The sequence below is a fragment of the Gekko japonicus genome, unplaced genomic scaffold (genome assembly GCF_001447785.1).
Source record: "Gekko japonicus isolate JY-2015 unplaced genomic scaffold, Gekko_japonicus_V1.1 scaffold885, whole genome shotgun sequence".
In the NCBI taxonomy this organism is placed as follows: domain Eukaryota; kingdom Metazoa; phylum Chordata; class Lepidosauria; order Squamata; family Gekkonidae; genus Gekko; species Gekko japonicus.
Genome location: NW_015167564.1, coordinates 146,814 through 170,959, shown reverse-complemented (window position 1 = coordinate 170,959; position 24,146 = coordinate 146,814). Strand labels below are relative to the sequence as shown.

The window sequence follows — 24,146 nt, the reverse complement described above, 5'->3', positions numbered from 1 at the left end:
GGTATTATCTGTGAAAACCAGTGAGGATTGTCTAAAGGTATTATCTGTTCTAAAGGTATTATCTGTTCTAAAGGTATTATCTGTGAAAACCAGTGAGGATTGTGAGGCACTCCAAAGGGATCTGTCAAAGATGGGCAAGTGGGCATCAACATGGCAAATGGGGTTCAATGTGGCCAAGTGCAAGGTGATGCACATTGGAGCCAAAAATCCTAAATATAAATACACGTTGATGGGGTCTGAACTGGCAGAGACTGATCAAGAGAGAGATCTTGGAGTTGTAGTAGATAACTCACTGAAAATGTCAAGACAGTGTGTGACTGCAATAAAGAAGGCAAATGCTATGCTGGGGATTATTAGGAAGGGTATTGAAAACAGATCAGCCAATATAATAATGCCCCTATATAAATCAATGGTGAGACCTCATTTGGAATACTGTGTGCAGTTCTGGGCACCACACCTTAAAAAAGATATTATAGCTTTGGAAAAAGTGCAGAAAAGGGCAACTCAAATGATAAAAGGGTTGGAACACTTTCCCTATGAGGAAAGGTTAAGGCGCTTAGGGCTCTTTAGCTTGGAGAAACGACGACTGAGGGGTGACATGATTGAGGTTTATAAGATTATGCATGGGAAAGAGCAGGTAGAGAAAGAGGTACTTTTCTCCCTTTCTCACAATACAAGAACCCGTGGGCACTCCATGAAATTGCTGAGCGGTCGGGTTAGAACGGATAAAAGGAAGTACTTCTTCACCCAAAGAGTGATTAACACATGGAATTCACTGCCACAGGAAGTGGTGGCGGCTACAAGCATGGACAGCTTCAAAAGGGAATTAGATAAGCATATGGAGCAGAGGTCCATCAGTGGCTATTAGCCACAAGGTATAGATAGGGACTCTTAGGACGTCCTTCTTCACCCAAAGAGTGATTAACACTTGGAATTCACTGCCACAGGAAGTGGTGGTGGCTACAAGCATGGACGGCTTCAAAAGGGAATTAGATAAGCATATGGAGCAGAGGTCCATCAGTGGCTATTAGCCACAAGGTATAGATAGGGACTCTGGGGCAAGTGATGCTCTGTCATCTTGGTGCTTGGGGGGGTCAACAGTGGGATGGCTTCTAATGTCCTGGCCCCACTGGTGGACCTCTTGATGGCACCTGGTATTTCTGGCCACAGTGTGATACAGAGTGTTGGGCTGGATGCGGCCTTTGGCCTGATCCAACATTGGCGTCTCTTATGTTCTTATGTTCTTATGTTCTGGTTTTCTAGGCTTTAAGGCAGGTTCCTCGGTACTGCCCCTCCCCCATCCTGCCCAATCACTGCCTTTTTTTGATGGTAGACACTGCCTCTCCTTTCTTTGTCTGGAGTCAGCACTTGATCCCCAGCTGAGCTCAGAGCAGGGATCTACAGAAATCCCTTCATCTGGAATCCATGAAAAGTGGCTGTTTAGTCTTCCCCAAAGAAGTCTTAGCCTAGCGGTACAGAATGTTTAAAACAATCACAAATGGCTGGATTGCGCCTTGAATGCTAAGGATTGCAAAGGAGGCAAGATGCAAAGGGGAGAGCATTCATGGCCATTAGAGACATCTAACTGTTCTCAATTTCTTCTCTGTTCACAAGGCCAGTTCCCCTATGATCTCAGCATATTTGGCTCCACAATTAGGGTAAGTTCTCGTTCTCTGGGAAGACTGTGTAGGCTCTTAAAGAGGCTAAGTGTGGAGGATCTCTGGGAGGGGGACGATGCTGTGGGCTTAGGGAAATGGCAGGCTCAAGTACAATGCCATCAGCGGGAATCCCCGCTGGGTGAGGGCTTTGCCCATGTACGTGCCACGCTTCAGGGGCCATATTGCGGAACAGTGCTTGGAAGAGCCTCTGGCGGCTCTTGGGCCTCCGAGCGAGGAGTCTCGTTAGCCTCCAGCATCCTGCCACTGGCAGCTTTCGGTTTAGCACTCGAAATCTGAATTCTCACTTAGTTCTGTGTTGCTTGCTGGGAGGTTAATTTTGTTCACTCCTAAACCTGCTCTAGAAGGAAACGCTTATCCCTTGGGAGGTGAAGTTGGTGGGTGTCATTTGTGTGATTCCCCCCCCTTTAATACATTTCCACAGGGAGAAAAGGGGGACAGAGGGGACGCTGGGGCAAGAGGTGAAAAGGGTGAGCCAGGAGGCGGCGGGTTCTTTGGCTCAAGCGTTGCAGGCCCTCCAGGTCCTCCCGGATATCCTGGCCTTCCGGTGAGATTTATTTATTTATTTATTTTGATTTCTATCCCGCCTTGCCTGACTTGTCCCACACTACATAGCAAGAGGGGCAAAAGCCAATGCCTGGCATGATGTCCAGCATTCAAAGGGTTAGGAGCTCACCTTATATGGATGGCAGCTTATGTGGGGTGGGCCGAGAAGTAAGAGGCAGCAGGAGGTTAGAACTCTGGCCTCTGGCCCGTGGACAGAAAGGACTGCTTCTGGGTGTGGGGTCCAAGCAAGAATAAAAACTGTGACCTCCCTTGCTCAGGTGCCGGGGATGTCAGAACAGGAGGGAATGTTTGGGGGGGGGGGGAGGAACAGTAGGACGAAATGGGAGAGGTTTGGTGCATGCATTTCGCTTGGAGGTAGGTTACTGCTCGGACTGATCAGAGGAGCAGAGGTGGGCTGATGGCCTCGCCCTTGGGCAGAAGGCTGGACCATTAGGCTCCTTCTGCTTCTCTGGTTCTAATAATGCATTCATGATGTCTTTTTTCCAGGGGCCAAAAGGGGACAGTGTTAGGGGACCACCTGGTCCCCCTGGGCCTCAAGGACCTCCCGGTGCAGGATTTGAGGGACGACCAGGTCCTCCGGGTCCTCCCGGACCTCCTGGTCCCCTTTCTTTTCCAGGTCCCCATAGACAATGTGAGTATGTGTGTGTTGTGCTGTCTCACCCGCATCTTGCAAGTAGCTCTGCTCCATTGGGTTAAATCCTTTTTCTTTTCCAGCCATCAGTATCCCGGGGCCACCGGGGCCGCCAGGACCTCCAGGCGTTGGTGATGCATCTTCTGGGGTAAGGAAGTGGGCTCTTCACACACTCTCCAGCCTGGGGGGGGGGCAGCTCATGTAAAAGGCAGCCCCACTTGTTTGGTGGGCACAGACTACATTTCTGTAAGTGGGAGGAATGAGGACTTGCGATGCCAAGGTCATCTGCAAATACGAGGAGCCAGGTCTTTTTCATCACAGGAGCAGTTTCCAAGCTACTCTAACATTTGAATCTGGAAACTCTTCCTTGAGGTGTCTGATAGAAGGGAACACTAGATTTGATTAGAGCATTTTCTTTTGCTCTCCCATAATACTAGAACTCGGGGGATGCCGATGAAGTAGATTGGCAAGGAAGGAGAAAATGAAGTATTGTTAATTAGTAATTAAGTTGTGGAATTCTCTGCCAGTGGACATAGTGATAGCCACTAGCATAGATAACTATGGGGGGGGCGGTGGTATTAGATGGATTTACGGAAGATTGGTGCATTAATGCCTACTAGCCGTGATGTCTAAGTGGAGCCCCCACATCCGGAGACAGGAAACCTCTGAGTGCCACCGCTAGGAGCCAGCCTCAGGGGAAGGCCTCTGCACCTTTTTGGTTGGCCACTGTCTGCAGGAAAGATGCCGATCTGATCTAGCTGGGCACTGCTAATGTCCTTAAAACTTTAGCTAGAGAACCCCTTGTACTATATATTGTGGCTTTAGCTTCCTTGGATACAGCCAAAGTTTGCAAATTGAACATACATAGTATTAACGTTTAGAACTTTGGCCAAATCCTTGAACAACAACAAAGGTGTGGTTTGTTTCCCTTTTGTCAAATGATTCCCCCCCCCCTTCCCGGCAGCTGCGAATCTTGCCAACGTATCAGAGCATGATGAGCAGAGCTCATGAAACACCCGAAGGGCAGCTCCTCTTCGTCCGGGACAGAGAAGAGCTCTACATCCGTGTCCGCAGTGGTTTCAGGAGAGTCCTTGTGAGTGCCCTTTGGTGACAGCAGCCTTGTGGGACAACACTGTGTGTAGACTGACTGCCCTGTCGTAGTGGAGAGAGAGAGGCATTCAAATGATTGCAGAACTTGATGGATGGAGTGTGGTGTAGTGGTCAGAAAGCCAGACTAGGCTCCAGAAGACCCAGATTCAAATCCCCACTCTACCATGGAAACGTCCTTTAGGACCTTGGCCCAATCACACGCTCTCCGCCTAGCCTACCTCACAGGGTTATTGATGGCTAAAATGGAAGGGGGTGGATTTTTGTAAGCTGTTTTGAATTCCCATTGGGGGAGAAAAGCAGGACAGAAATATCCAAACGGATAAACATGAGTAGTAAATACTCTCAGGAATAACTACTTTCCCGTGTATCACAGAGCTGTGACCTTTCTCTGGTTTATTTACGTGTTAATTAAGACAAGTGGCGGCCCACAATACTTACCATTAAGCCCAATTTAAAACCTTTCTGCAGCTCTTGTGATCCAAGTCTGGTAGCCTTCCTCACTGAAGTCGTGCAAGGGCTCAGCATTCTGGTGTGGCCAACATACTTTTGTACAAAAGAAGCTTACAAATGAGAAAAAGTGGTACTGAAGCAGTTCTGAATTTTGTTGGGATTTTAGAAAAGGGGTTGAACCTTCTAGAAGCCTTCCTCTCGCTAATTGTATATGAATTTGGAAAAGTTGAATTTGGAAAAGTTGAAAGTTCATCCTGAACTGTGAAGCTTTGAGTTCAAATCTCAGCTCTGCCCTGAATTCACTGGATGATCTTAGGCAGGGTGTCATTCCTTCTTGCTTCACTTCTTTCATCGTGGAACTTAAGGCACGGGGCTCCTGGTCTGCCATCCAGGCATCGGCCAGACCAGACCTCTACTTAGCTTCTGAAACATGGCTGCATCCTGTGTCTAAAGACTCTCCTGCCATACAGGGATAGTGTGACTAATCTCCCTTGCAGGGGTTACTGAACTTAAGTACTGAAGCACTTCGAACACTTTAGTGTTACTACATAAATGCAAAGTGTAGCCTAAAGCAATTGTTCTGGCTTAATTTCAGCTTGAGGAAAGAGTCTCTATCTCTGGTCCTGGTCTGGTAAGTAAAGTAGCATTTTATAGCATTGTACCATTGGGGGGGGGGGGCTAGTTTGAAACCTCCCAAATTTGCCAGGACTCTGTCTTGGTAGGATCTCTTTAAAATGCTTGGCCCTCTGTGGTGGATCAGAGTGGAACCCCACATGGACTGCTATCCACAGGGAGTGCAACTTGAATTGCCATATACTATTAAGGACTTTAGCTGCCTTATATTGAGTCGTTAGCTAATGGAGCATCTTCTGTTGCTACTTGACATTGCTGATTGTGGGGCTGTGTTGTGCTGTGAACTGCAGAAAATGTGGGTTTGGCCTGATTCCTTGGTGGCAGAGAATGCATGTTATAAGCAGGCAATGAGAACACTGAGAAGGCGGGTGAAGGACGGTGGTCTGTGTTCTACTCCAGGACAATGAGGTATACGATAGGCCTCCCAGTATCCACTACTCACACGGTGAGGGCACAGCATCATCTGGATCCCAGCGCCCATTTCCACAGCATTTGCCTGTGCATCCTCACCGAGAGCACGGGGTCTACTCCACTGCCAAGCCCTGGAGAGGAGATGAGAGTGTGGCCAACCAACAGCGCCTTCCCGAGCAACCTGCCATCCACCACCCCCCTCGTCAGGGAGGGCAGCAGCAGGAAGAGCAAGCGAACGCCTTCTTCCATAACAGCCGCCCGTCCGGAACTCTTCCTTCTGCTGTTCACACACACCATGACTTCCAGCCGGCTGTGAGTGTCCTGTGCCTTTTCTGATACCTTCTCTATCCTTGCAGCCACCGTGCTTTTCTTGCCATAGTGCATTGCAGGGCATTAGCTTTCCAGAGTGGTCGTTTCAGTCGGCCCCTGAAGGTTGTGCCATAAAAGCAGCTGGCTTCATTAAGCAAATCTGTATGCAGAGATTGGGGATCATGATAAGAACCATACATCTTTTGGGCCCTGAAGGTGGGCAGAGGCCGGTATGCTTTGCTTGCTTCTCGAGCCTGTAGAATGGGCTGAGGTACACTGGGAACATGGAGATAAACAGGAGACCTGAGAATGGGGTTTGGGGGATGCACGTCCTTGGAATCATAATTAGAACAAAGCTGGGGAACCTCGTAGACTAACTTGGACTCCTTCCTCCTTTATGTTCTCTGAAATTCCTTCACATTAATTCAGCCTCAACCACTTCCCTTGCCTTGGATGTAGGGGCAGGGCATAAATATTTTAATAAGTGAAGCAAACAGGTATGTGCTGGGAAACCAGGGGGAAGTCTTCAGTCCCTGGTGTAACTTGTAGCATTGCTCTGCACTAGCTCCAGCTAGATATGGGGACACTTGCATGGTTGTCCGAGTGCATGCACCCTCATGGTTCCAACAAGTGGCCTGGCTCACTAACATCATATAGGCCTTCATGGTGTGTGCATGTATGATGGACCCTGGACCAAAGTCATTAGAGTTCTCTTGTAGGGTAGAAAATTCTGCTCAAAGCTGAGATCTTGAGCTTCCTTGCTTTTCTGGAAGGAAGGCAGGTCCTAGATTTGTCAATTTATGGGTTTTGTTGTTGCATTCCTACTTCCATGTCACAGAAGGCACAGACAGAGAACAGATATTCTTTTCAAAATGTAAAAGCAGAGAATTAATCATGATGTATACAATGAAACAAACATGGGATATACTGTGTATCATCATCATTTTATATTCTAATAGCCATGATGGCCAAATCTGAGGATACTTAAATCCAGTGACTGGAGCCATGAACAGACAAGACAGATGTTTCTACAAACCTGCAACACACCACAGGTTTGCAGAAAGGTCTGAAAATGTACATTGGGGGTTAAAAAAGCATCCAAAATGATAAAAGGAGTTTGTGTACCTTTAAAAAATGGAAGCCCTCAGTAGCTGGATGCTTTTGACTGCCAGGAAGCAATAGCAGGAACCCAGGAATGACTTGGGCCTCCATGCTTACCTTTGCTGCTGCCTGACCTATCATAGTCACATTACTTTTTAAAATTCTTGATTTTTTATGTGTGTGCGCACAGGCACACGCACCTGGAAGTCGGGGAAACCTCTGGTGACTGACCCTGCAGGCCTGGAGGATATTCAGAGAGGTGGCCGAATAAAGCCTGCCCCCATCCTCCCAGCTGTTGGTATTCCAGGGAGGTCTCCCATCGAAGTACTTGTCAGAGTCGACCCTGCTTAGCTTCCGAGATCTGATGAGATCAGGCTTGCCTGGGCTGTCCAGGTCAGGGAGTCACAGTGCTTTCTTTTGTGTCGCACCATATAGAGGTGGGACTGAAAGCTCTGTGGAGCGCTGGTACAAATTCTGGCTCATACATGGTCATCTCTTTTGCTTTCCAGCTCCACCTTATAGCCCTGAACACTCCCCTGAGTGGCAGTATGCGTGGCATCCGAGGGGCTGACTTCCAGTGTTTCCAGCAAGCGAGGGAGGCTGGACTAGCGGGCACCTTCCGAGCATTCCTCTCGTCCCGACTGCAAGACCTCTACAGTATAGTGCGGAGAGCAGACAGGAGTATGGTGCCTATAGTCAATCTCAGGGTAGGTGCTGGGGAACAGAGGTCCAATGAGACCCACCGGCAAAGGCACGTTCATGGGATGAGAACCTCCTTTCTTCCCTGCCTGTTTCTGTGATGCTCTTGGATAGTGACAATTGCAGACTCTGCAGTGCTGCTGGGCCAGTGTGCTGATGTCTGGCTGGAGTGGGACCTCAGCTGCAAGCAGCATAACTTTGCTCACCGTCAGCAGCAGGACAGTGTCCCTAAACCTACAGTAGTGCCATGATGAGACGGTCCTGATTCCTGGGATACCAGACAGTGCCCACTGGCAGATGAACACCAAGAGGGGCTTCCTAGGGTGGTGCCCAGTCCTGCCGGGTTAGCAGTCGTCAGAGTTTTGGCAGCGTTTGTCAGAGGGGTCTGTTCTTGCTGCAGTTTGGGTCTGTAGGCTGGGCAGAGAGATATTTTGCCTCCTTGACCTAGTCAACTTTTGACATGAAATTGTGTAGATAATGCACAGTGATGCAAGAGACTTATTTTTAAAGCAAATGGAATAGAGCATTTTTAGCCACAATGAGATAAACATGCCATTAATGTCATATAAGATTCAGTTCCAAGGAGCGCAGAGTGAGAAACTGCAGCTGACACACTCCCACAGTCACTGTAAGGGAATGCTTCCCGCTCAGGAGAATCATTAGATACACCTCACACACGAGGCATGTCCATGTACTCTTTAAAATGTTTTAAAATGTTGAAAAGGATAGGTCGTTATATTACGAAGATTGGAATACGTTTACACAGATCCATAGGGGAATCTACACACTCAGTCATTGCATTTCCTGAATGATCCAGAGGAACTGGTTACATAAAGAGGGTGCTTTGCATAGAGACTCTGTAAACACAGGGGCTCCTACTCTGACTGGGAGCAGTGGGGAAAGAACTCTAGAGGGGGCGTTTCCTAGATCTGCTGTCCGAGATTGTTTTGCTGGAGACATTGCAGAGATTAAACCCGGGACCTGGTACGTGCGCTGGAAGTTTCCCCAGGCAGTGCAAAATTTTCATCCACAGGCTGTTTTTGGAAGTATTATGCAAATACACTGTCTTTCCCCCATTCCCTTCCAGGATGAAGTGCTGTTTACTAACTGGGAGTACCTCTTCTCAGGCTCTGAGGCTCCCTTTAGAACTGGGGTTCATATCCTCTCCTTTGATGGAAGGGACGTCTTGAGAGATTCTGCATGGTAGGTGGAAAAACAAGAGCATTTGTTTGAAGGTACAGATGTGGGAATTTGCTTGGGCTGCATGCTTCTTGGCCTGGCAGCTCTAAGGGTATCTTGTGAAGATCTTCTAATAAAAAATGTGTTTATTGTTGGTCACTGGTGTTTCTTCAGCACCCTGTGGTTTTTCCCTTGGGGCACGCTTGCAACAGCAAAATATTCACACACAAGAACATTTGCTTGGCCAAGCTTTTCATACAATCCCTTAAACTATACCGTATATATTTATAGAATTATTTTCATCCTCAAGAGTGGAGCAAATGTCTCCAATCTGATTCCACAATATTTCTTAAAGTGGTGGCAGTCAGTTGCTGGAAGGGGCTAGCTGGTCTTGGGTAGAGTGAGTGACAATAGTTAAAATGACACCTGGCCTAGCAGGTCCTGCGCAAGATCCGATTGTTTCAGCCAAGAGACTAGTTGGCTGGGCACGGGGAAGAGAATTTAGTCTGGGAAACCCAGCCCTTACTTCAAGAGCTGCAGAACTACCATTTTGTCTATCTTTCCCCACTCACCTTAAAACGTGAGCTGTAGTTCTTTATGCTCTTTTCTTGCTTTGCAGACCAAAATTGTTTCCCAAAGTGGCTAGGAGCAACTGAATTTCAATACACAATTTGGGCAGCAGGCGCTATGTATAAGTCAAAGTGAGAGTCCCTGCCCCCAGGCTTTGAAAAAGAAAAGATGCATAAAGGAAGGGGAATGGAAGGGAAAGGTAGAGGGGAGGGAGACAGAAGAGTTTAGCAATGCCACAATGAAGGAGGGCCAGGCTGATGTTCTCTTGCTGCAATAGAGATGGTGTAATGACCCAGCAGTCTTTGGTTCTCTCTCTGGCCAGACAGCCTCTACCTCACCCCTGTCCACACATTGCACAGCTGGAAAGTTGAGCAAACCCATTTCTGGGAGGAGGAGGGAAGGGAGCTCCCTGATGCAGTGGCTCTTTTTCTGGCTCGTGCTTCAGCCCAGGCCAATCACACCAGGGTGCTCTTCCTCTTTGGTCCCCTGGTAGAGGCCAGGGTGCATTCTGGGTATGATTTCTTTCTTATTTCATTGTTATCCAGGTACCTTGGTTTAGGTTATAAAAGGAAATAGACAAGAGCAATCCCTAGTGTTGGTCTCCCCAGAACTCAAGGAGTTCCCATAGGATTTTTCTTGGGAAAGAGGTATCGCTCGTCTTCCCAGAGATCTCTGTTTCGGCCACTCCTGGTGAACAATTTCTTATTTTGAGTGAAAAAGAAATAATTACAAAACTCAGGATCAGGAACAAAGGATGATCCATAATCGTGTGCATGACAGAATTTTAAGGGGAGGAGCACATGGAAAGCTGTGCCCACTGGAAGGGCTCTGTTCCTTCACACATTACGTTTCAGTGCCCACTTAAAAATGTGAAGGTAGCACACATACATATCATACAGGTGCGCCTCCCTGTGGTGGTAACCTCTGGGCTGCCTCTGTGTCACACGTAAGATGGTCTTGTTCCATTCCAGGCCTCAGAAATCCGTGTGGCACGGCTCCGACGCCAAGGGGCGGCGGTTAACAGAGAGCTACTGTGAAACGTGGCGGACAGATGATGCGGTGGTGACCGGGCAGGCCGCCTCACTGGCTTCAGGCAAGCTGCTGGAACAGAAGAGCAGCAGCTGCAAAAGTGCCTTCGTCGTCCTGTGCATCGAAAACAGCTTCATGACGTCTTCTCAGAAATGAAATGGCACCACACCAAAAGCACTGACTGCAAGGGGGGGGGGGACCTCCTGTTGCCATCGCATAGAGGAGAACAGGTGGTGGTCCCTCCCCACCTCACCCCCCCCCCAATCAGTATAGTGCGTCCAGGCAGTTCCACAGTATAGCCGTGAAGCAGATCAATGAATGAAAAAGCCAAAGAGTGTCTTCCTGTGGTTTCCCGTGCAGACGGGGTGCTGAATGTGTCCCCCCCCACCCCCCGTGAGTAATGCGTGTCTCTGCCAGAAGAGCTGGGGCAGGTCAGGCTTGTTTGTGAGGCCATCTTCAGGCAAGTGTGGTACGTGAAAGGGTCTCTTTCTCTCCCTAGCCATGTACACATGATACAAAGAATGTATGTACAATCTGTGTACAGTGTAAACTTGATTTTTCTTTCTACAAGCATTGAGTAACTCCTGGGTTAGATTCCATGCAAGTGCAGTTGAATGCATGATTTTTAAAAACCCATTTATCCAGGTATTGGTGTCCAGTTTTATTTTGAAAGTGTGCACACACGGGCTCTTTATCACCAACAGATGTACGTGCATTCACCATACCTTGTGAACAGGGCTCCTCCCGTCTCTCTTTAATCATGCTCATAGTATGCCTTTAATTGCACCTTTCACTACAAGTTCCATGTTTGTCTGTCTGTCACTCTCTTCCTCCAACATCCACTCAGATTTCCTTTTTAAAAAACAAGAGAACCAAGAGCACGTGTGCAGATCAGAAATCCTGTTTATTGGGGCTGAGTTGACACAGACAAGAGGAGGCTCATACAGTAGACAGGCGGTAGTACTGCTTCCCTTGGGAGCCCACTGCTCTCAGTTTGACCTTGTTACCGCTGTGCGGCACAGCCAGGTATTCTTGGCACTGCCTGCTCTAATTTTGGGAGAAGAGTGCTAAGGATCACAAACTAGATCCTGCTGTGCTGTGCCTAGGGGGACACTTGTGGCCTTAGAAACATTGTACAGGGTTCTCGCTGTGCCCAGAAAAGCATCATGCCGAAAAACTCTTTGAAAGAGACCAAGCCCCTTTGAAGGTGGATACTGCATACGGGAATGAAGAGTGATACTGCCTCCCAACACACACTATGGCCCTTTTCACATTACCGTTCTAAACTGGATGTTATTCATTATTGGCCTGATTTTGAGCAAAGCGATACAGGGACAGGGGTTTCATTCAGCAAATTTCTTTCCATTAATGAGCCATCTCTGAAGTGCTGCGGTCATTTCAAACCGTGCCTCTTTTCCCCCCACGCAATCTTCCTTGTTCTAAGGTGAGCACTATGGTGGCACCATTGACTCAATGGAGTCGGTGCATCTCAATGGTGCCACTATAGCTCTGACATTTAGTACTGAACTTCACTATGGCACTGATGTTTAGTTTAGCGCTCACCTGAGAACATTCACAAAAGGTCAGAGGAAGATCGCGTGGCAAAAAGGGAGGGAGGAAAGCAACACTGTAGGAAGCGCTGTGGACATTTTAAACAGCACACCACAGTGATTCAGAAGTGCAACGAAGGGGTTGAAAACAGAAAAAAAGCAGTTTCCCTCAAAAGCAGCTCAACCACACTTTGCTAACCCGATGCAAGCGGGTTTGTATGAATGGGTACATAAATTCCACTAGCAGCTGCTTACTAATAATGGGTCTGTCTAAAATGACAGGAAAAAATCCATTAGCAACCAGTTACTAAAACGGAATACAAAGGCAGTTTGAAAAGGGCCCGTGTCAGAGATAGCAGCCGGCCTAGTATTTTTGCTGAGGTTCTCTTATGCTGCAGAGTCAAATAATGCTCTCCTAGTCACAATATTCTGGTTCCAATTCTTGTCACAGGATTTGTAGCATCCTGCCCATCAATGCAAGTCACATGGATTAAGGCTACAAGTCTTGCTTTGCACAGTGCTTCTCTCCCGGCCCTCCTATCTTTTCTGCAAGAGAACCAGAGCTATTAAGAACAACTACATCAGGTGGTTGATTTTGCCGAAATATTTTCTCTGAGCTTGGAAAGAAGAGGAGAAAAAACTCATTTTTTTTTTAAAAAAAACCTTTTTACATTTTCCTTTTGCCCTCCTCAAGTGGTTGCCACACTCCCCCGTGACCAAGCATGTCCATGGGGGAATGGGCTCTGGTGCAAACTGCCTGGCCCACTGCCTGGTCAGTTAGGATCCTCGAAGCCCATCTGTCTTCTTCAACATCATTCCTCAACCTCCAGCTGCAGCTTAAATGTAGAGATGGAAGTTTCTGACTTCATCACCCCTTTGATTAACAATAAATGCAATGATTGGCTTTATACCTATTCTCCTAAATCCTCCTTGAACTCTGACCCTAATCTGGCTGTTCTGTGAGTTAGTCTGGACAGGGATACGGGTCCCTTTTAACCACCTCTTTTCCTTCTCACTCTGTCGCCCCCCCGTTATGTGGCAGGAACCACTAGACCGAAGCCATTCCTCATAGCTATACTGTCAGCCTCTTAAGAAAGCAACTGACAATGTGTAAATATTTCAGGGCCCGGGAATGACTAGAGGACACACTTAACCACTATCTGGTGTTGCACATCACTGCTTTGCTCAGTTCCCCAGCAGTGCAGGTGAATTTGGCATAAGGAGGTTTGTGGCCAGGTGGCTTTTAAGCTACCGAGTGAGAAAAGCCTGACAGCCTTGCTCTCATCTTATCCAGACTTTGATATTGTCATGTACCAGTTTCTTTTAAACACGAATGCCCAAGCAGCTGTGAAAAAGCCCAGGTGCTAAATTTCTACCCAACTTTTTTTACTGTCAGTCGGGAATTTTACTACGTGGGGTGGGGGGAGATGGGTATAAGAACCTGTCCAAGTCACAGTTTCTGTCTACTGTATTTTGTGAAACTCACTGCAATTTTAAAAGCCTGTGGATTTCTATACCTTTGTGCGTTGTGTTCTATAAACTGTTTCCTAAAGGCACTGAATAAAGGACAATATCCTCTTTTGATTCATGTTGTTCAGACATTACAGTCCTACGCGTGTACGACGACACAAACCTCTCACTCATTCCTAGAACACGTGAAATAATGTGCAGAGTGCCTTTCGATGGATGACTACTGAGCAACATCACATCCCTGAAAAGAGCGGGGAGAGAGACAACATGCAGTGAGAAAATGGAACCGCTAAAGAACAACTGGCTACCCGATCCAGTAGCCCCCCCCCCTTCCCCAAGCCTGCGCTAGACGGGTGACTCATCAGGGATGCTGATTGTCCATCGTCTCTGCTAGAATCAAAGTCCCTGGAAATCTGAACTGCTCTTGTGATTGCAAGTTTAAGATCCATTTTCAGGGACTTGGGATTTTCCCCTCTACTGTCTTTGACTGAGAGGGACGAACAGGAGACTGACTTCTTATCTCAAAGTTTGAGGAGCTCTAGGAATCCACTTAGGTAAACATCAAATGGTCCCTGGGCTGGAACTGCAGGAGAATTTTTTAAAAAACCCAAACAAACCTGTAACGCCATCCTTTCCAGCAGATTGCATTGACAAATCAATAGAAAACTTTATAAAAAGTTGAATTGCTTTCTTTTTGTTAAAAAAGTGCCTGCATATATTTTCTCTGTTGCATCACTCACATGCCTGGTGAGGAAACAGCTGCATTTAAAATCACATTCATACATTTGCCCTATGGTGGCGTATGCTGCCTCCCTCCTCACAGCTTGCCCCTGGAGAGAGTGGATGCAGAAGTAAAATGAGACCCCAAGAGAACGGGGAAGCCACAGTCCCTCAGTCCCATACTGCTTGATGCCAAAACCACAGAAAGCTTTCTCCATCTTGGCCTATGCAGTGACTGGATATCCTGAAACCAATGCTGGATTGACCCGGAAATACAGGGTCACTTTCTCAGGTGCTGAAGGAGAGCTTGTCTTCCACGTGGGGGCTGGTCAGGCAGGGCTCTCGCCTTTCCCCAACTCACTAGCCAGCTCGGTGCTTTTGTCTTTTCCTGAGACTTCACCATCCGGGCTGCAGCGTTCCTCTTGAGGCTTCCTGCGTGCATTGTGCCTCACAGCCACACACACAGATGCTGCGAGATACACCACGGTCAAGAATGTGAAGTAGCCAAAATAAACGTAGAACTAGAAGAGGGAGAGGGACAGTGGTTAGTTGGAAACGTGTGTAAAGTGGTCAGCCACCAGCCCACCACAGAGCCACAAAGCAGCACAGAATGACAGAGCTTAAAGAGACTCTCTTGAGTCACCAAGGCAGATTTCCTCATTGCCAGCAGCAGAAAGCCCCCCTAAGTATGTTGTCGGGGAGGGGGGGGGTGGAGTCCGCTAACCCTCATCTTCCAGGATGGACACTTATTTGGGAAGGAGGCGGAATCACTCTGTTCTTCATTCTACTGGATGGATCAAGTGCTGCTTCTTCAACCTGCTTCTGAAGACTCCCGATGAACATTTCCACACACAGCTAACCGTGACTCCTTCATGAATTATGTTGTCATTGAAGGGGCTAAACTTCAGGGCAACAGAACAAATTTAGTCTGTTCATACTGAACTGCCTCCTGTATAACAAATTAATCCCTACAAGATGAGGAACATGGAGAATAGCAGCCATAATCTGCACAGTCCCTGTGGTTGGTTGGTTGGTTGGTTGATGTGACTGAGGGACCACCCTTCCCTATGCAGGGCGCAGGGCGGTGAACATCTCAATTCATAGTTGCACAGATCCATAATCTGCACAGTCCCTGTGGTTGGTTGATGTGACTGAGGGACTACCCTTCCCTATGCAGGGCACAGGGCGGTGAGCGTCTCAATTCATAGTTGCACAGATTCGATTAAAAACAATTCCAAGTCTATTCAGAGGGCAGTTAAGACCCAATCGTATCCTACCCCCGCAGGGGAAGAGGAGACATGGACGAGGCCAGGCTCGATGACAGACGGCTGCTGCCCTCAGCCGCAGGCCTGGGTCTATTCAGAGGGCAGTTAAGACCCAATTGTACCCTACCCCCCAGGGGAAGAGGAGACATGGATGAGGCCAGGCTCGATGACAGACGGTTGCTGCCCTCAGCCGCAGGCCTGGTGAAACATCTCTGCCTTGCAGGCCCTGTGGAGCTGCACGAGGGGTCCCCCGCGGGGCACAGATGATGTCATTCGGCAGAGAGGCACTTTTGTCCCTTTAGCAGATTATGGCGCACGTCTGGCACAAACCCTGTTCTCTTTAGAAAAGGGCAGGTCAGAGAGATTAAGAAGAAGGGTGCAGGTTTTCATGGCTGACTTGCCTTTGGCTGTTGCTGGCCCCGCCTGCACTCCACCTCAGGGCCCACTTCCTGCTGTTCATGTGGTTGTGCCTGTCTTATCAGGCACTGGGAAAGCCTGCCTAAAGGCAGCTGAGGGACAAGAGCCAGTCCCCACATGCCACGCGTGCCCCCCTTACCTGAGGATGGACGGAGAGAGCGAGGCCTCTTTTGTCCGTTATGATAATGGTGATGGTAGTCTTGAGAACGGTGGCAAGGAAGGTGTTCACTCCAAACACCAAAGCACAGAGCTCTTTGGACAGGGAAGCGGCAATCTGGAAACTTCGGTCAAAGAAAGAGGAAGTCCAGTGAGTTCTACTGACAGCAGTCAAGCAACCACGGGGAAAGAAGGCTCGCTTTATGGATTGAGGCCTCTGCGGCACCATAATTGACACTGGGAAGGTTTTATTTGAAATGTGTAATCCAAAAATACGACCGAGATCAGGCTAGCGCCAATAACTTTGTGCTAACCTTAGGCTGCACCAAGACCAAATTTTGAAAGCCAACAGATCACAGTCCTTTACATTCAGTCCCACCCCCTCCAACCCAACAATGAATTGCAGCAGATTAGCTCATGTCCTCCAGAACACTCAGCAAACGTTTCCTAACCTAGGTTGAATATTAAACATTTCTAACTACTCACAACACCACCGCTGTATGTAGAGAAGACCCAGAAAGACTAAGGCCCAGACCTAGTCATCAAGTTCTTAACACTTACATGGCTATAGGCACAAGAAATTGGTAGGAGCCCCTGAAAAAGATGTAGGCCACATAGCAGATCCAGATGTTGGCTGTCGTGTTCATCAGCAAAAGGAGGCCTGCCTGGAATGCCGTCACAATGCAAATCACCAGCTCCGACCACAGCACCCAGCGGATTTTCACGTAGCCAGCTGCAAAGGAGGTGACGGCACCTGGGGAAACAACATGGCGCAGAGATGAGAGGACCAGGTGCAGGGAGGGCAAGGCCCCGTGTCCCCCAAGGCAGCACTCTTAACGAGGCATGTCAAGTAACACACCCAAAAGGGGAGATGCAGCCTTTTACGGATGAGAAGGAAGATGCTGGCACTCTGGGGCTCCCTCCGCATCCCTGAAGTGCTACTCTTGATGCCTCCGTGAAGCCAAAAAGATTTTGCCCCAAAGGGGAAGCGCTACTCCCCTTCGCAAGTTTTAGTAACTGGGTCATACTGGGTCCAGTAGTTCACAGGATCTGAGGTTTACAGTGGGACACCCACAGTCCTCACACCGCACTTGCGGATTCCCGTTGTCTGGCACTAACTCTTTTCACATGTAATGAAATTCAGTGAAGAATTTAAGTATCTCCTACAAGTGCTGTTAGAATACCCTGACCTGGACGGCCCAGGCGAGCCCGATCTCGGAAGCTAAGCAGGGTCGGCGCCTTGGCGAGTATTTGGAGGGGAGGCCACCCAGGAAGACCAGGAGTGCGGCGCAGAGGCAGGCAAGGGCAAAACCACCTCTGAAACGTCTCTTGCCTTAAAAACAAAAGTTCAGCTCGCCATTTAGTGGTGCGTAATGCTAAAAGAGAGCTAGAACTTCAGGATGCCAGACAATCTTAGGATCTCCTGGCTATACGACACACATTGCCATACGATAATTATTACTATCGTGTGTGAAAACAGAGGGGCTGTTTCACCACTATGATTCCTGCAATCTGCACAATACCTTCCCCAGAAAAACATCCTATTTTTCTGTCAAATCACAGCCAAGTTCTGTCAAACCCGTCTGGTTTTCAAGGCAAGAGATGTTCAGAGGTGGTTTGCCGTTGCCTGCCTCTGTGTAGCAACCCTGGACTTCCCTGGTGGTCTCCCAGCCAAATACTGACCAAAGTCAACCTTGCTTCGCTTCCGAAATCTGATGAGATCGAGCAGGGCAGGATTTCACAGTGCTCAGGAAAGGGATAAGAGGCACTGGGATTATGCTGTTGCCTTATGTTGCAGTTCTGCCGCTGAGCCTGCTACACAGGCTGGGAAATTATACTACACGGTGCAGACAGAGTGCCAGATGCATCTCAAGGAAAGGAAAGGGCTCTTCCCTCCACCTTCCTTAGAAATCCCAGTTTATAGAACTAAACCCATTGGACCACTTAGCCAACTATGCCAAAATTATCCAGGCTCTCAAGCATAGAACACGGTGCAGACAGAGTGCCAGATGCATCTCAAGGAAAGGAAAGGGCTCTTCCCTCCACCTTCCTTAGAAATCCCAGTTTATAGAACTAAACCCATTGGACCACTTAGCCAACTATGCCAAAATTATCCAGGCTCTCAAGCATAGATCATTCCCAGCCTTGCTATCTGAGAAACATTCAGCTAGAAACATCAAGGATTAAAAAAACCTTCTGTGTGTACAATATCAGAGCATGTGCTTGAACTCTGAGTTTTGCCTTTCCCACCTGTCACCCATCCACACGTCATAGTCACCTGCATCAGCCTTACAACATACCTGGGGAAGGGACTGTGCAGATGGCAGGAATCATATTGGTGAAACAGCCCCTCTGTTTTCACACACAAACCATGACTAAAAACCTGCTCACTATGCAAGGACAGCCACCACTGAGGCCACATTTTGATCCATGTGCCCAAAGGCATGGCCACAGTTATCGAACCACTTCCACAGTCATGGCAGCACATTCTTCAGCTGCCTCAGCAACAGGGACTACTTCCAAGTAGCTGCTGCTCTGTCTTTTGATGTGTGGTCAAGGCCATCGGAAGACACAGCTCACACCCATGGATTTCAGAGGAACTTGCCTTTGGGTGGACATACTTAGGACTGTGGGTGAGGCCAGCTTGCTACAGCTCCCTCTCATCTAGTGCTCAGGGCATTACAAAGAAGTACATCCAGCACAAAGATCAGGGAGAGAGAAGATCTATATTGCTCTACGAGGATTTTATTGGATTTTAATTGCTACTTATATATTTGTAAAATGTTTGAATGCATGTAAGAAGCCCTGAGCCCGTGAGTGCAGGGAGGGTGGGGTATCAGTTGAATAATAAGTAAATAAATTATATATACCGAGAAGTGTAGAAGCCGCTTCCACACCTCCATTGTAGACCCTGCTGTTATCCCTGGTGGGATAAACCTCATTCCATAAAATCTGAACATAGTACAGCATCAGGTAGTAGCCGGCAGAATTAAATATCCACCAGAAGGACCAAAGTCTGAGCTGCGGCAACCGTGCGATGGCCGCCAGCTCCTTCAGCATCCGGATGAAGACCAGGTCCTGCCAGCTGGGCGCCTTGTACCACGGTAGCTCCCCAGCATTCATTTTGTCCAGCTCCGTGGGTGAGGTGCCGTTGCACACGGGCTCACTCCTGTTGAAGAAGAGGCTGCGCTTGGGGCGTTCCAGGAAGAGAGTCAGGACCAATCCAAAGCACATGAACCCCAGAGAGATATAATTCAGGGTCATGAACGTGCTGCCTCCAAATGTGACACAGAGCTGTCCCAGCACAGAGCTGGTGAAGACTCCCATGAGAACAGAGGTGCGCGAATAGCTGGCCATGCGCTGATAGTGTGAAGGGGTGACCAGGGAGAAGATGTAGGAGGAGTAGGCCACCCGCGCGGCCATGGTGATGCCATAGAAGAACTCCATGAACTGCATGGCGAGGATGCCGGTGCCAAAGATCAGGAGCAGCCAGATGGAGATGTGGCTCAGGCTCTGCAGCACCAGCACTGGCTTGTACCGCAGGTAGTCCGTCAGCAGGAAGATGGGCACCAGCACAAAAATGTATGAATAGGACAGCACAGGTGTAATTTCATTGGTTACCTGCAAGATAAAACCCAGCCAGCTGTAATGAGCCATATAACCACCAGCAACCGACATATTGCTTTCTTGCAAGGATCAGAACGATGCCGATTAGAACTGGAGAAGGGGCACAGGATCTTACGCGACAGAAGGTAGGACACCTACTTTCACCGTCTCTGCCTTTGTTCAACCACGTGCACACACACACACACACGCACAGAGAGAGACACACAGAGAGAGAGAGGTGTTTTAGGAGTTCTCTACCCCTTAGACACTGCCTAAAGGCTGCACCATAAAGATGAACTCTCTTAAGTCTAAACACTACAAGTTGTCAGGAGATCTGTAATCTGGAGTCCACTAGAATACTGATCAGATATTTCCAAGCACTGCGTGTCGCCTGGGCTGCAGGCACTCCCAACTCACAGGGTGGAAGCAGGTCTCAAGTGTTAACAGAGTGGCTTCCGCATCGTGTCCTCCAAGGCATACAAAAGCGGTGCTGGCAGAAGCTGGCATCCTGGGACTGCACATGTGCCCTGCCACATAACCAGAGGATCCAGACATATGGCAGAAAGCAGTGCACTTGCCGTTGCACCTGTATGGCCATTTCTCTTCAACCCGAGTTCCCCACCCCACACAGGTGACCTTGCAGACTGGCAGAAGGGGGTGGGTCACACGATCTGGACTGTGCTGTGAATCTTCTGCTCCAACCCTTCAAAGTCATCCTTGAAGTCAACCACATGGTTTTGAAGTCAGGAAACCCTCGGGGCACTGGAATCTGCTGAACGGCACAAAATGTGCCAAAGCCCCCCTGTTGTCCAGAGCAGCCACATGCTGGTTGCAGCTGCTAATTCAGCAGCGCCTCCCCCCCCCCCAAGGAGATCAGCTAAGCCTCTGCCAGACTTTGACAGGACTTGCTGTTCTTTAAGCCATGGAAACAAAGCAGCAGGGGATGGCGAGTCCTTGGCTAGACAGAGCTGCTTGAGCCAGCCAGCATCTCCCGTGGGGAGGAGGGTCGGAGGAAGGGCTCACTGACACAGCCCTACGCTAAAGCTCTGGGATGGTGAGTTCAGTTACACTGACAGAGACCCAAAAAGCATTTATGCACAACGGACCAGCCCTCCTCCTTCCCACGTTGCCGTCCAGAGAGATCGGCGTGTCACATCTTAGTCTCCCCTCCTCCATTTCACCCTCACAAAGGGCTACGAGGCGGGCCAGGTGAAGAAAGAGCATCTAGCCCAGCAAGTTCCATGGCTGAGTGGGGATTTCAACCAGGACTGCTCTGCCCCTTGCTTGTGATGTAGTGGCACTCTCCATTTTTTTAAAAGATGCCATCCAAACCAAAAGAGTGCAGGTGTTAAGGTAAGGGTCCCCTTGCTCGAAAGCCAGTTGATTCCGACTCTAGTGTGCGGTGCTCATCTCTGTTTCCAAGCCGAAGAGTCAGCACTGTTCAAAGATGATTCCATAGTCGTGGCCAGAATGACTAGACGCTGAGGTGTACAGACCGCTGTTACCTTCCCACCAAAGCAGTACCTATTTATCTACTTGCAATTTCTTGCTTTCGAACTGCTAGGTTGGCAGGAGCTGGGGCTAGAGACGGGAGCTCACTCCATCATGCAGCACTCGGGTCTTGAAATGCTGAACTACTGACCTTCCAGTCTGCAGTTCAGTGTCTTAACCACTGAGCCACCACAGCCCTATAAGTGTTACTAGTACACTAATGAGCACTGCACTTCACAGAACAGAAGGCAGGTCCCTGGCATGAGAAGCTCACAATCTAAATGTATGCAATGCAACCTCAAGTAGCACATGGTCCAAAAACTGATGGGAAAATAACAAACAAAACTATTTTAAATTAATGCTTGGTCAGCCAAGACCATTTTGCTACATTTACTCATCATCTGAGAATCATACCCATAATGTTTATTACATGCACAGCTACAACAGCATGCATCGCCAGAGACAGAGCTGACCCAGCTGAGCTCTGAGAAGGAGCAGGAGATAGAGATGCTAGAGGGGTGAGTGTTTTTATTTGCTTTCAGCTAAGGTAATTTAGCTGAGAGGGTACTGTGTGGGGGGAATGTGTGGGTGAGTTTTGAGTTGCTGCAGAGTCCTGGCTGCTTGAGATAGGGTGAGAAAGGGTCATTGTTTGACTGTAATTGAGTGCCTGGGTGAATTTGAATAGCTCCTGGAAGTCCAGGAAGAGCCAGAAAGGCAGGGCCTCCTTGGAACCTCCTTGGGTTCCCACATAAATACAAAGAGTTTTAAAAGGGGGATTATATATAATTATTATTTTAAGAGCAATTATGAAGTCAGAATCCCAGCAGGGGGTTGGGGGCTATCCAGTGTTTTGCACGGAGTGTCACATGTATGACATCTGCCCATTGGGCAGAAGTCTTGGGTGTGTGCCCGGTGCAAGGAGCTCCTGATTCTCAGGGAACAAATTTGCTCCCTTGAGGCCAAAGTGGCTGATCTTGAGAAGCAGAGACAGTCAGTGAGGTGCATGGAGAAGACTCTCGGGGACTTGTTAGATATGTCCCACTCTGAATATGGCACTGTCAGGGAGCATGAGGGTCAAGAGGATACAGGGCACTGCGCTGCAGATAAGGGGAATGTGCCCTTAGAAGGGACCTCTTCTTCAACTGGTGAATGGGTATCCTTTCGCACCAAGGAGCCATCCCTTGGCAGGGAGGAAGGAGGGGCTCTTGGTAGTTGGTGATTTGATCCTTAGGCAGGTAGACAAATGCTAGAAGTGTCTGAGGAAAAATCGAGCATTTGGAATGCTTGGTGTTAGGGGGGAAATAGACATTATCGGTATTTCAGAAACTTGGTGGGATGAGGAAAATCAGTGGGATATGGTGATTCCTGGTTATAAATTATATCGGAACGATAGCGGGAGAGGGGTTGGAGGTGGGGTGGCTCTGTATGTCAGAGAGGGTATACAGTCCAGTAAGATTGAGAGGGTAAGTGAATTGGATTCGCTTCTGGAAATGCTATGGGCTGAAATAGTGGGCCCAAAAGGAAGCTTAACACTGGGAGTTTGTTATCGCCCACCAGATCAAAAGATGGAAGAGGATTATAAAATGATGAATGAATTAAAGATAGTGGCTAGATGAAATAACTGTGTCGTAGTGGGTGGTTTTAACTACTCACACATTGACTGGGTCAATATGTGTTCAAGTCGCAAAAAAGAAATTGAGTTTCAAGACACTCTCAATGACTGTGCTATGGAGCAAATGGTCATAGAACCTACCAGGGGAGAGGCAATCCTGGATTTGGTTCTAAGTAACACCCAAGACCTGGTGAGAAATGTAAAAGTGACTGCACCGCTTGGGAACAAGGACCATAATGTGATTGAGTTCAACTTTTATATAAATAGGGAGTTGCCCAAAAAGGGCACAACGACTTTTAACTTTAAAAGGGGTAACTTCTCTGATGCCCGCCCACCCAGCGGTTCGAAAGCTCTGCAAGTAGATAAATGGGGCCCTATGGGGCAGTGTGCGGCAGAAGTGTGGCAGAAGTTCCAGCAAGCGGTGGTGTGGCAATGAGTGGTGGCGATGAGCGGTGGCGATAAATGACAAGCAGCGAGCGACAAGCAGTGACGACGGCGAATATCCGGCGCCGAGCAGCAGCTGAATCCGGGCAGAGACTGACTGGAAGGAGTGGAGGTGTAATGACGAAAGTGCGGCGGAGCCAGTGGGACAAATGCTGAAGCTACGATCATCACAGCCGCGCACCACAAGGACCCGACCCGGAGGAGCTGCTACAAAAATAAGACCAACACCGGCCGCCGCCGCCAGAAAGATGGATGGGGAAGGAGCCCTCCATGGATAAATGAAGCCGAGAAAAAGAGAGCAACAACAAGAGAGCCTTGCTGCCTGGGTACCGGTAGGCAGTCACACCCCCCCCCCCATAACATGTGGCCCTAGATAGGTATAAATTGATTGTAAACCGCTCCGAGCCTACGGGAAGGAGCGGTATAGAAGTTGAATATATAAATAAATAAATATGAGGGGACATGTGCAGAAGAAAGGGTCAAAACCCTTGGGGAAGCTTGGAGACTATTTAAAACTACAATCCTAGAAGCTCAGAAAAAATATATACCGCAGGTTAGGAAAGGCACAAATAGGTATAGAAAAAAGTGTGCATGGTTAACAAGCAAAGTAATGGAAGCTGTAAAAGGTAAGAAGGATTCCTTAGCAGTGGAAAGCTAGTCTCGGTGAGGTTGATAAAAGGGAAATAAAATGCAAGTCTGTGATCAGGCAGGCAAAAAGGGAATATGAGGAGAATATAGCAAAAAACATAAAGAACAACAACAAAACTTTGTTCAAATACATTAGAAGCAGGAAACAAGCCAGGGAGGCAGTGGGGCCCTTGGGTGACCAAGGGGTAAAAGGAGTACTGAAGGATGATAGGGAAATGTCTGAGAAGCTGAATGCATTTTTTGTCTCTGTCTTCACTGTGGAAGATGAGAAGTGCTTGCCCACTCAAGAACCACTGATTTTGGGAAGGGTGTTGAAAGACCTGAGTCAGATTGAGGTGATGAGAGAGGAGGTCCTACGACTGATAGACAACTTGAAAACTGATAAATCACCAGGCCCAGATG

At 48.4% G+C, this 24,146-nt stretch overlaps 2 protein-coding genes across 2 annotated transcripts in view; one reads left to right on the top strand and one right to left on the bottom strand.

Moving 5' to 3' along the window:
• COL18A1 (collagen, type XVIII, alpha 1) overlaps nt 1-10,752 on the top strand; it is a 152,329-nt gene extending 141,577 nt beyond the window's left edge. Inside the window, exons 33-42 of the mRNA XM_015413811.1 lie at nt 1,615-1,658; nt 2,101-2,223; nt 2,730-2,874; nt 2,958-3,022; nt 3,839-3,967; nt 5,030-5,065; nt 5,467-5,790; nt 7,398-7,595; nt 8,675-8,790; nt 10,308-10,752. Coding sequence (XP_015269297.1) covers nt 1,615-1,658; nt 2,101-2,223; nt 2,730-2,874; nt 2,958-3,022; nt 3,839-3,967; nt 5,030-5,065; nt 5,467-5,790; nt 7,398-7,595; nt 8,675-8,790; nt 10,308-10,521 — 1,394 coding nt within the window. The 3' untranslated portion in view covers nt 10,522-10,752. The remainder of the gene's footprint in view (nt 1-1,614; nt 1,659-2,100; nt 2,224-2,729; nt 2,875-2,957; nt 3,023-3,838; nt 3,968-5,029; nt 5,066-5,466; nt 5,791-7,397; nt 7,596-8,674; nt 8,791-10,307) is intronic.
• Nucleotides 10,753-12,053: 1,301 nt separating this feature from the next.
• SLC19A1 (solute carrier family 19 (folate transporter), member 1) overlaps nt 12,054-24,146 on the bottom strand; it is a 30,440-nt gene continuing 18,347 nt past the window's right edge. The window contains exons 3-6 of the mRNA XM_015413810.1: nt 18,814-19,564; nt 16,505-16,697; nt 15,927-16,068; nt 12,054-14,626 (exon numbers count right to left, since the gene is read on the bottom strand). Coding sequence (XP_015269296.1) covers nt 14,435-14,626; nt 15,927-16,068; nt 16,505-16,697; nt 18,814-19,564 — 1,278 coding nt within the window. The 3' untranslated portion in view covers nt 12,054-14,434. The remainder of the gene's footprint in view (nt 14,627-15,926; nt 16,069-16,504; nt 16,698-18,813; nt 19,565-24,146) is intronic.